This window comes from Bacillus rossius, chromosome 18 (genome assembly GCF_032445375.1).
Source record: "Bacillus rossius redtenbacheri isolate Brsri chromosome 18, Brsri_v3, whole genome shotgun sequence".
Taxonomy (NCBI): domain Eukaryota; kingdom Metazoa; phylum Arthropoda; class Insecta; order Phasmatodea; family Bacillidae; genus Bacillus; species Bacillus rossius.
In genome coordinates, this window is record NC_086345.1 from 6,703,283 (window position 1) to 6,716,130 (window position 12,848).

The window sequence follows — 12,848 nt, forward strand, 5'->3', positions numbered from 1 at the left end:
CAATTTTCTTGGCACGTTCCTCCTCCAAATGCTGCATATATTTCATTCGGGCAGATGATGCAGACGCCCTCAATTCTTTGGTAATAGGTATGTCATGTATGGTACCACAGTAAGTGATGTAGTCATGTACAGTGCGGCGGGCTACATAAGACAATTCCTTCAGATTTTCAACTTCTAAGGCTTTGTTGATGGAAAAACCTCTTTCCACTGATGCTTGTCCATGTGAGAGAATTAGCAATATTTTAATGACATTCCATACCTTTCCATATGCTGTTCTTAAAAAATAGCCACTAAGGAAGCTGTCAAGACATTCATTCCTATCATAGTTCAGGAACTCTGATGATGATGGTCCAACAACATTCTCTAGGAAGTCATTGAACTGTATTAAAATATCATCACAATCCTCTGCTGCAATCGCTTTCTTTTGTACAAGATATGTAAGAACACACTTCATTTTACGACTACAGCTAGCAGAATCTCTTGCCATTTGCGATGGATCAATACAGGCTGCATTCCTCACAAGTGAATAATTTACAGGACACTTAGCCATCAAACTCTCCAACATAGTCAAAACAAACTTTTGGCACTCATACTTTAGAACCACTACTTGCTTTTCAGTTACCTGTTGTTTAAAGAGTTTCTCTTTCAGAAGTTTATCTCCAACAAACCCTACACTAACATCACTTGCTGAAGCATGGAAACTTTTGCTTGAAAAATCAAACTTGCTCAATTTTTCAACACTAGAAATACGATCAAAATGAGCAGGTTTCAAGACTTTGTACAGTTGAACACACTTTTTTACAAGTTGAAGAACATCCTGTGCGAAGAAGGGTAACAATGGTTTGTCACTCTGGTATTTTTCCAAAAATGGCTTTAGAACTTTTGCCACGGAGAGAAAAAAATTGAGCTTCACAGTCATCAGGTTATCTTGTGTTGCTCCAGCGACAACACCGAAGGACTTGCATGTCACTTTTGAAAGTACACCTTTTTCAACTTTTCCCACATACTCTGTTACATCATTCCAAACTTCTAATGCCCGTTCAGCTGATGGAAAATTTTCCAACCAGCGGCAGCTGCAAAATTTGACTGGCATTTAATGTGTTGTGGATAATTTTTCAAAGTCATCCCTTCGTGCTGGGGCATCTTTGAATAAAGAGTAAAGAGATGTCAGAACAGATGAAATACCCCACTCTGTTGCAGATTCGCCCTTTTTGAATGAATTATTCAAAGTGTGAAGCCCACAAGAACCAACATCAATGCACTCAAAATTAAACTCTTTTCTCATGTTTTCCTGCAACAGTTTGAAAAACTTCCAATTAACTGATGGTCCATCCATTGATACCTGAATCAATTTTGATAAATCAAGCTTCTCTGTACATTTGTAAAACGCCTTCAGTAAATCATCAGCTGTGGCATGACCAATGAAAGCTGAAGTAACATAACGTGTTCTCACTGAATTGTCAGTATGCCAGAATCTAATATGGATGTCCATTTGTTTTTGCTGGGTGCTTTTATTCAGTGTTTCGTCAAACAGCAAGACATAGTGACTAGTGTCCTGAAAAGATTTGAATAAAAGTGTCTGGAAATGGGGAGCCAAACCAAAATGACACAAATATGCCACTTTCTTTTCACCGCAAGAGAACTGTCGTGCGACTAAACTGTCTGGAAACATTCTAGCAAAAAGTTGAGATGAATCCTCACAAGACTTGTACGAATAGTTATTACAAATACACTTTAAAGTCCACAAAATTTCTGCATCCAGAACGTCTTTCCCAGTGGTAAACAAATTCAAACTACCACTTGCTTCTGTAGCTGGCTTGTATACACCTGCAGCATTTGAGGTTGAATAAGTTTGATTAGGTAAGTTCATGGGACTGAAAAACTCTTTTATTGCAACGGTCTTGGTTTTCTCTTCAACTAATGAAGAGTGCTTCGACCCTAATAAAAAAATTTTTCGAAAATACATAAGTTATTTTACATTTATAACAGACATATTATACAACAAAAAAATTCAATACCAACTACATTGTTTTCAAATAAAATGTTAACCTTCTTAATGTACTTCGTTATGCATTGGGTGAAAATAATCCCACCGCACACAAATCCAACTACTTCCAATACCATTCACAAATTCATATTTTCGTTTTTAATTATTTATACATGAAACAATTTAACTTATGTAGACATACAAAAATGTAAGACAACCAAAAAATTTTCATGAAAAACCTATAAAAATACACGCGTCTCACCTGCCATGTGTGCTTTCAAAGCCGATTCGCCCATATTCCCTATATCGAAAACTTTACAGCACAATCGGCATCTTGCCTTGTGCTTGTCTGGGTCACGGGAAAGCCACTTTTTGTACTGCTCTTTTTCGAGCCAAAGTATGTTAAAGACACACTTCCCCGGCATCACGGTCAAGATAAATTCACTAGCAGATAACCTTTCTCACAAGAAAAAACAATCACACCAAGTCAAAACAACGAAACTTCTGCATTTACGCGCCAAAACACTAACACAGCTACTACAGCGCGCTCTGTTCAGTAGTTATGAGCACTATAAGCCGGTAAACCGATAATTCCGGTATATTTTGTGCACTAACAAAAGTATTCTGGTACATCGTACGACATTTACTAAGCTATTCGGCCCAATATTTGTACCATAAAAACATAGTCGTACTACCGTTACGTAACATCCAATGCGTAACAAAGGAAAAAGTAACTTCCAAAGTCAACACGACAAACGTAAAAAAGTAAGCACTTTTAAGGGCCCTTAAAAACAGTATTCAAAAATAAGGACTTTTTAAGGACTTCTAAGGACCGTACAAACCCTGAACCAGTCGTCATCCCCACTACCTCACTAAGTGCTACGCAGTGCGCGACGACGACGACTCGTGGGTAAATGGGAGGCGCTGACGGACATAGCGACCTCGTCGGAGGGAGGGCATTTGACATCGACCCAAATGTCTCCCCGGCTCCTTCAGGCCATTATGCCTCGTCAGCGCCCTCTCTTGCATAATGGTGCTACGAGATTGTGATGCAGTGCGGCATGTATGTTTTCCTTTCAGGCATTCGACTTTTATTTTTATTGTATATATTCTTTTTTAATTGTAAAGAATTTTTATTTGAATTTTTATATAATTTTATAGTCTTATTGTTCACCAGGCGCCTAGGCCGTGGTTTCCGCCTGGGGCCAATCCGCGTGTTCCGCGGGCTCGCGGAGGGGGGGGGGGGGGACACGGGCACTCGGGCACGCTGGGCGGGGTGGTAGCAGGCAGTCGTCATCCTGGCACAGGAAGCAGCGGTCGCGGGAGAGGCGTCGCTCCGCTCTGGTAGTGAGAGAGTTGAGCCGAGATAGAACTTGACCGTGCATTACGTCAATGGTAGCTGTGAGCTGAACCATGTGGGAGTTTAGGCATAGTTTCAGTCGCGTTTTAGAAACAGACATTCTTCGTTCTAGTTTTAATGCGAGTCCTGAACTATTGAGTTGGAAGCTAGCCGTCGCTAGCCTAATTTCATATGCGTGTCCCCAGTCTCAGTTCGTATAGTTTGTCAGTCATCGAGTTGGACGTGTGTCATTGTATATAAGTCCTTGTTTGTTTAAATCCTAGAGACTATGTCAGTGAAGTAATTCACGGAATAGGAACATAGGGACCTCGTGGCGTTTTCCCATCAATTTTTCCTCAAGCCACGTCAGCCGTGTCTAGCATCGCCTCTAGTAAGAACGGGTCTATCTCAGCACGGGCGGGACGTCCCGTAGTTAACAAAGCAGAAGCGCGCGGAACCAGATAGAGTATACATTGGTGTGTATAAAGGACCTGGAAACCTTATTTGGGCTTGTTATTTTTGGTGAGACTAGATCCCTCGGCCACGCGGCACGAACCCCCTCTATGAACCCCTGAGTAGCCGGCAACACCGTACTAACATTAAGTAGTCCCAGACGACCACACTTACACCAAATACAAGAATATTCAGGTTGTATGTACAATAATACTGTGCTTATGCTCGGTGGGTCAAGAAGAGTGCAATAACATTTAATTTGCCTAATATAATATACAGTGTTTTAAAGTATAATTGCATGTGCATAATCATCCCCTTAGGATATCAAAATTTGGAGAAAAAAATTCACATAAATGTTGCATGATGTTTTTGGTCCCACTGTTAGATTCCAAACAATTTGTGTACGTAGTTTTCCCATATAAAACTATGCATTTTAAAGTTGAATATCACAGCATTCTTATTTAATTAACAGAAATTTAAAGTTTGGGATGTGGTAAATTTTCTTTTAAAGACGTTAAAACGTTATAACCTATATCTGTCTGTCTTTGTCACTTCTGTGTACAGCTTATAAAAATGTAGCCAGCACTAGGTCGGCATCATTAGTGTTTATGTCGATTCCCATATAGACACGCACACTTATTCAGATATTGATAGCTCACTGATTGCATGCAATATGCACGGTCTGTCTAGTGCAGAGTTAACATTTTATTGCTTGCATTCTTTCATGTTATGTACTACGACAGTATTTAAGTGTTAGTTCCGGCTCACGTTCAAGTCATGGTTTTCATTTTTCTATTTAAAAGTGAACAAAATGTTTTTGTTGCATAACTTATTAATTTAAATTGTTTGGTGTGACTTTTTTAATGAATGTATGTTTTGATAAATGCTATGTTTCACAAAAAGATCTTTCTTTGCATAAAAATTGCACTTGGTTTTCAACTTGATTTTAGAACAAAATGTGCAACAATTATGCAATACAACATGGTATCAAGTTATTTACTTAAACTATGGTGCATCTACAGTAGTTATTGTGATTCTGCAGTAACTGTAGTTCTATTATGGTAACTACATATTATGTTTGTGCTACGACTATGGTGCTTTGTCCAAGTTTATTCATCACTCATTCCTTATCTTCACTTCACGTGCACCATTATGTTGTCCAGATAGGCGGATTGTAAAGAGACATGTATTTTTTGTTTCTTTTCAATGACACAAGGTATAAATAATAATAATAATAATAATAATAATAATGATGACGTGGAAAAGGATATTCAAAGCTCATTTTTAGAAAGTTATTACTGCAGTGTATTCTACAAAACTTTGAGTGGCAATTGCATAGATGATTTTTTTTAGTAGCATACATTAATGTAAACAAAATTACACTGATGGGGAAAATTGATAGCAAACACATCCACCAAAAAAAATCTTGAATACAACACAAGATTATGTAAAACTAGACCCCATCGATAACAAATTAAATCCTAAATTATTTGCATTGTTAATACATGGTGGCCACTCACAGTCACCAAAAATATTCCCTGATTTCCCTGATTAAAAATTCAAAATTTCCCTGATATTTACAATTACAAAAAAACATACTTTTGATGAAAAAATATAATATTATAGAAAGAGATCACTCATATTTTAGCACCCTGCTGTATTTTCTTCATTATATACATACGGATGTTCGTTAAATAACAAATACATTTTAAATATGTCACTATACATTATAGCGTCCCGTTCAATGACCTGCAGTCTGCGTTTTGTTTTATGTAATGGGTAGAGCCACGATTATATGGTAATGCGCGATAAAACGAAATAACACCGAAAACCGCTTGAAAACACGAAATAGTGCGAAATCCGCGATATGTCACGAAAGTTCGTCTATCCTGATTATTTACGTTTTTTTCCCCCCATTCTGTAAGGACAATTCACATCTTCAGCACAATCAAATATTTCTTACAGTAACTAGCAGCCATATATATTATATGCGACGGTGATTCATTATAGATTTTAAAATGAAGTCTCGGAATTAACGTAATATTTTTTTTAAACGGTAATCTTGTGTACCATAATAATTTAAGATGTTGATAACTATGATACAATGGCCGCCGTTCACTTTCTGTAAATACAAAAATAACAAACGTCCAAAATGTTTTTCTAAGATTACGTTTTTAATCATTAAAATATTATACACTAAAGCGCATTGATTTTACTGTTTATTTAAAATAAAGTACGTAGGGTATGAAAATAAAATTAACCCTGCTTAACGTAATGATTGTAAATAATAAATAGTACATGTTTATGTTGGTCACGTACGTATGTTGGTATTCGGTATGCGTTTGTATTCGCATCTATTCTCCATTGTTTTGATCTTTCCAGCACGGCAAGTTTTAGCGTATTTAGAGGTTAAATTCTTCCTATGTGATTAAAAATTTTTCCTAATGCCTAAAACGAAGGTTTCTGCCAGTGACCGGTAAAGAATTTTCCAGCGAAGGATTTTATTTCAGTGATAAAATTTTAATGAGCAAATTCTGTAACTGCAGGCTAAGACTACGAGAGACGCGATACGCTTGTGAAACATGTCGCGAGTGAGAAACATAAGCGTTTGAGGCAAAACTCATCTGTTAAACGACATCCTTGTCTAAGAGCCTTAATGCCATTAATTTGCTGTTCAACCCAAGAAATGTGAGTAGGGTTAGCATAGAAGATGCAAACCTACAGAAGTCTCTGCATAACTTGCCTTCTGTTTCCCATCTTCCCATTGATACATTCATACATGGCTATGTTGCTTTCAAAAAAATAATTGAGGATGAACTTTCATTGCCAGAAACAAGCCAAATTGATGTTGCAAAGGTACTTTGCTCCCTTAAAGGGGACTACAGTGAATTTGCTCAAGCCAGTTTAAGGGCAATCTGGTTCCCAACATCAAATGTTGATGCAGAACGTTCATTTTCCAGGTACTCACTGGTAGTTAGTGACAGAAGACGTCTCACTCCAGAAAATGCGGAAAATTTAACTATGATAGCATTTCAATAAAACCGTCTTAATAGTAACTTTGGAAGTGCTTAATTGTGTAATTTTGTAGTGTATGTGATTGTAATTAAGTCGTGAAATTTTTAGTAGTTATTTAAAAGTTTGAATTTATGAATTTGCAAATGAACTTAACTATCTATGAATGTGCAAATGAACTTAATTGTAATTAGATCATGAGGTTTTAGTGTTTATTAATATTTGTTTTAATAAATTTGCATGTCGTACAGAAAAGCAAGAAAATTTTGCCGTGGGTATTTTGAGCAAAAAAATAAAACCATATAACACCGAAATCTTTATTTCTTTACACAGAAATTTGTCTTAAAATAACACCACAAAATCTTGACTCTAGTAATGGGGTATTTCAGTGTCGAGCGCTCAATCATTTTTTCACGCAACTTTTGATAACTGTTCTTTAATTCATTTTTGAAGTGTAACATTTCTAGTTGTGAAATATTTTTAGTCTTAGTACTCTCAACAAGGGATAACAGTACAGTGCAAATTTTACCTTGTGTTTGATTTAAAAATGAAACAACTAATGGATAAATCTTCACTGCATTACAATCAGTACTCCCATCTGTAGCTAAAGCAAATGGTCCACTTACTAAAGATTCAACAGTTTCAATTTAGTTTCACCAGCTATATACTCCACTAAGGAAGATGTTTTTGCACTCGCACAGCTGTATTTCTGTGCAATTTTTGAGTCCGGAAACATAGCTCTATACAAATTACCCGAATGATCGGCTACTGCTATCGGTAAATTGTGTTCTACCAAAAAACTTGTAAACAATAACTCTGCGTTTGTTACTTTCGTTTCTTCAGATGTAGCGAAAAACGACGATATAGATTTATTGCTCGTCACAGCTTTAAAATGTTCTGCATGTTTCTTTGATTCAATATGCCGTTCTCAGTCATCCCTTCCACCATGCGCAATCGAAAAGTCACACGTGCATACATTACAAAAAGCGTGGCGTTCCAAAACATTTGAAGATGACAAGCATGGCCATTCTTTTATATAATTTGGTCGAAAGTTCTGAAGAATAACGTTCTTTTTTTTTTGCCCCAGATACACATTGTTCTGTCACACGCTTCATTTCTACAACCGGCACTGAAGAACACAACACTATCGAACAACATAAACAGGTTTCACGTCTGTACACACGACAAAAACACTTTGATGAAAAAAATGGCTTTCAAGAAAGTAAATAACACAAGACAGGTTAGCCAAAGTACCGTACAAAAATTATCGTGATGTAAGTAGCTAACAAACGAAAAGACCGAGAATATGTACTAGTTGTATCGTACAACGGACGTAATACCGTACCATTTCTATTACAAAACACAACAATTAATCTACTTATTTCGACAGTACATGCGCACATTTATCAGTTCCGTTATCTGCGCAACCACGTGATGTATTCGAACTGCGTTCACGAAACACGCACACCAGAAACGGAATTTTTTCCGTTACCCAGCAGCACAAAGCCTCGTTTCCGTAATAAACCAGCGATGTTCCGTAATTCCGTAATATTGTGTTAAATCCGTAATAATTACGGAAAATCCGTAATGGTTGGCAGCTCTGCGGAAATATACATGACACAAAAAATTCCCGGTTATTAAAAAAATTCCCTGACATTTCCCTGATAATTCCCGATCAACGTGATTTCCCTGATAAATCCCGGTTTTCCCGGTGAGTGGCCACCCTGTAATAAGAACACAATGGCAGGACAATATCGGTGTTGCATGCTCAAGTACCATGTTTTATTGCATAATCGTCGCAGCGTTATTATAAGGCATCGAAATTGGGGGGGATTTTTATTTACACAAAAACGTCACATTATGTTTTTAGTACTGCTTTTAAGATTGTGAGTGCTTTGTGTAGGTAGGTAGTAAACATGACAAGACAAAGCATTGTGCAACAGCAATCTTTTTACACATTGCTACTACCTGTTTAAGATGTACCAGCACAATATAATTTTACATCCAAAATGGTGAAATGTTTCGGTCCCACCATTTTCTCAACATACACATTTTTTTCCATGTAAGATGTTGCCCATAAACTTCTTTTTCAGAATAAAACAACATATTTTAAAGTTGAAATCTATTATTCGTTCAAATATTAAAATTACCTATTTAGTTAACAGAAATATAAAGTTGTCTGATGTGTAAATTTTGCATTTAAGTCATTTTCGATCTTAAAAACCTTTATGTTTGTTTAAGTTGCCACTGTGTACTACATATTAAAATATAGCCTACACTAGTTGGCATCATTCATGTTTGGTTACGTTGATGCGTGTGTAGAGTGGGTGCACGTAGTCAAATATTGATAGGTCGCTGATTGCATGCAACGCACGCGCTCTATCTCTTGCTGAGTAAACTTCATGATAGACCACATTCTTTCGTGGTTAGTGTGCACCACGATATTTATGCATACATTACTCCAGGTGTGTACAAGTAATGTTTCAGTGTGTTTTATTATTTTTCTAGACAAAACAGTGGACTACTAAAATTTGTCTAGCTTTTAACTTAGGCTCGTTTTGAGTACTTAAGAAACTTGAATTGAAATTTTGATTGCTCATGAACCCCTAATTGTGAGGACAACAATCCTGATATTTTAACAAGAGTGATAAAAAAGAGTGTAGGAACATTTTGAAAACACCACATGGGTTATGTTCAGTCTTCAAAGGTATAATCACTTGATAAACAATTATTATTTTACTTACCTATGAATTAATTCACATGTATTCACACCTAGCCATTTTTTTCCCTTTTGTGTAAATTTTGTAAGACAACGTCCAAAAGATTCTTCAGTATTTTTCTAAACTTGCAGTAAAATCAGGGAGAAATATCTTAAGGCCAACAAAAGTAGATTTACTTCATAAGCTACCTTCCTCCAAAATACATTATTAGCTTATAATGACTACAAAATTGCTTTTACAGAAAATACAACTTGTACTTTTATTTTGCCACAACAGTTGGGATAAGTAATAACTTTCAATGATCAGCCTCTTAAGAGTTAGCAGAATCAAAATGCCATGTTCCACAAATTGAAAATTATGTTCAAATTAGAAACAAAAAAAAAAAAACCCAGTGTCGCTACTCTCGTGCGGCTGCCACGACCAATTAACCCAAGACAAGTATTTTAAAAAATCGAAGCTGCGCATGTATCTTTTGGATACCTTGTCCATAACAGAACCACCCTAAAAATATAATTATAATACTCACTTTATCTCCCAACCATATCTACTAGACATAAAACAGTGAGAATTGAAAGTAACACAACTTTTCTTCAAAATATTTTTTTCCTTTATTAATACTTGGTATGCATGAACAATTCACAATTTGAAGAGCCCACTTGTCTCAGAAGAACGCCAGAACTACAAAAACATTTACATATAAAATTCTTAACATTAATATTTACAGTAATTGCTCAGGTGCATAAATTTTGTATGACAATTATCACACGACACGGATGAAAACACATTGAACGACGAGCGTCGAGAGATCACTAGGACACGGACACTGACACTACAGCTAGAAGGGCTTCACTGCTCCCCGGCCGTGGCGCTCCAGTAGCTGTCCCCGACCACGTAGCCGTCTGCAACACCACGCAGCACGTCAGTGCCAGAACCACGCACGCACACACAGTTCACTCTTCCCAAAGACAAGTGTTCGCTGCTACGAGATATACATAGGGACACCTGTATTTCGCGAATACATTTCGTGTCTAGGTACATCGCAAAACACCGTAGTTTTTTTCTTGTAGTAGGGGAGGGGTGTTTTCCCGCACTTGACGGGGCCAATGGGAATGTGGATACCGTACTGCTGCACGCACACGATTCACCATTACTCTAAGAAAAAGCTACAGTGTTTTGTGACATACCTTGACACGAAATGTATTCGCGAAATACAGGTGTCCCTAGATATATACCATGTATACCATGGAGCCTCACACTAAAACATTTATCCATGTAGACATTTTCAGATCTCTAAAAGATGTTTTACATTTAGCAGCAGTTTAGTGTAAAATAATTCAGTTATTAAGTACGAAACTGTACATTTTTTCAGTACGTTTTAGAGATTTCACTGTATATGCCAATTGAAATACAAGAATTTTTTTTCCAAAATTGAAATGTCACACAGCCATACAATACTACTGACAGGGTGGCTAGCAAACCTGTGATCAAAATTTGCCCGACTTTTTTTCCAGGGTTGGAAAAATTTTTTCCTGACCACTAAATTAGTTTTTTCCCCAATGACGACCAAAAATTAACATTCAAAATCACAACTCGTAGGCATAACTCATATCACTATCATAACAAGCAACTAAAGGGGAGAGACAGGAAGGGAATGCCATCTTGATATTAAACACTAAATAAAGAATATTTGGATTTGTTAAAGCATAATACATAGGGCATTCGTGGATTCATTTAGCAACATGTTATAATCCAAATATGCTTACTTTCATGCTGCTTCACCAATTGGGCCGGAGATTATCATAAGGACTCTGAGCCAATGAAAAACCATCAAAAAAAAAAGAAACATCAAATCACTAGCATCCCAGTTAACAGTTCTCACAAGATAGTAGCCAATGAGCAGGCGGCATTTGTCTGAGTACATATAGAATTGTAGAGTCTACCCTATAAGTAATTGAAACAGCAAATTTTTCTAGTTCCAAATAAAACATAATTAAGTGGAATGTATGAAGAGTGATTTGGTGTTGTAAGGTCATTGGTATTTGGTTTTGAATATTGTTTTGAGAATGACTACACTATAACTGTAATAACACTTTCAACAGACATTATGTTATAGTACTTGCATCCCTTAATCTATGCTCCACCTTACTGTTAATGAAGGTTAATTGACCATATTAAGTGAATAAAAATTGTTACTACATATTTAAAAACTGGCAAATAAAGATGGCACATATCAGTTTTTACCTTTCTCCCTCACAAAACACAGGTTGTATGTTAAGTAGTGAACATCTAAGCCACAACACAAATACAGGTAAATGGTTCAAAAGAAATGATTGAATGATTACCACAGCAAATTAGCGGTGGTAGCATTAACAACCCACACAAAAACACTGGCAAAATACAGGGAAAAGTATTAATCAAGAAAAAAGATGAATAACTAAACGATTCATGTGGAAAAAAGGAAAAATTCATCCATTCAGATGTGACCTATCTTCTTTTTTTAACGGTTTATAGTTCCATAGGCATCTATTACAAATTTTCTTTTGGAAATTTTTTATTGGAATCTTTACAGAATATCATGAAATGAAAATGTCCAGAAATGTATTTTCTTATAAAAATGAAACTGTGGCTGAAGGTAACACAGACAACTTACAAAAGCAAGATGACAAACTACACCACAGAAAATACAGTAAATTGTCACCCACCATATTGGGAACAACTTATATACAGAAGCATAACACTGCTGCCATATTTTCACAAGTCGTGGTAAACTGAAATACGTCATAGTGGCTTCAATAGTTTTAATGCCATAATTATTCTGAAAATTAAATCCAATACTAAATGCCAATGACTTATGGTTTGTAACCTCTCGCGGAATAAAAAATCAATAGTTTTTAAGGAACAATTTACAAGGCCTTCACCACTATCAATTTTTAATATCATCTAATACCTTACCAAAATACAATGTTAAATAGCAAATGCATAAAAAATAATTTTGTTGGCATGTTCTAATTCTTACAGAAGACCCCATTGTCCAGAATTATCCTTGGCACACATATCTAATTCGAGAATGGTGTCAAATTTTATAGCCCTTACATTTAATTTGATCACTTAATACTTTATAAGTACACAAAATTTTATTTTGGTACCTTTCTTCTACTTACAAATATTGTATCTGTCACAGAAATGTGATTGCATATTTTATCCGTATCACACATCACTAATTTCTACAACTTTGTGCAATTTTTACAAGTGAACACATTAACTTTCACCACTATGTTTAATTTTCTATTCCACAGTAAAGATTCATGTAAATGGGTGGAGTCACTGCCTGTTTTTT

The 12,848-nt window shown here is 36.1% G+C and overlaps 1 protein-coding gene across 2 annotated transcripts in view; it reads right to left on the reverse strand.

Annotated features, from left to right (window-relative positions):
- Positions 1-10,095: 10,095 nt before the first annotated feature.
- LOC134541157 (uncharacterized) overlaps positions 10,096-12,848 on the reverse strand; it is a 123,828-nt gene continuing 121,075 nt past the window's right edge. For both annotated transcript variants that reach the window (XM_063384382.1, XM_063384381.1), the window contains one exon: positions 10,096-10,410. In XM_063384382.1, the coding sequence (XP_063240452.1) occupies positions 10,358-10,410 (53 nt within the window). In that variant the 3' untranslated portion in view covers positions 10,096-10,357. The remainder of the gene's footprint in view (positions 10,411-12,848) is intronic.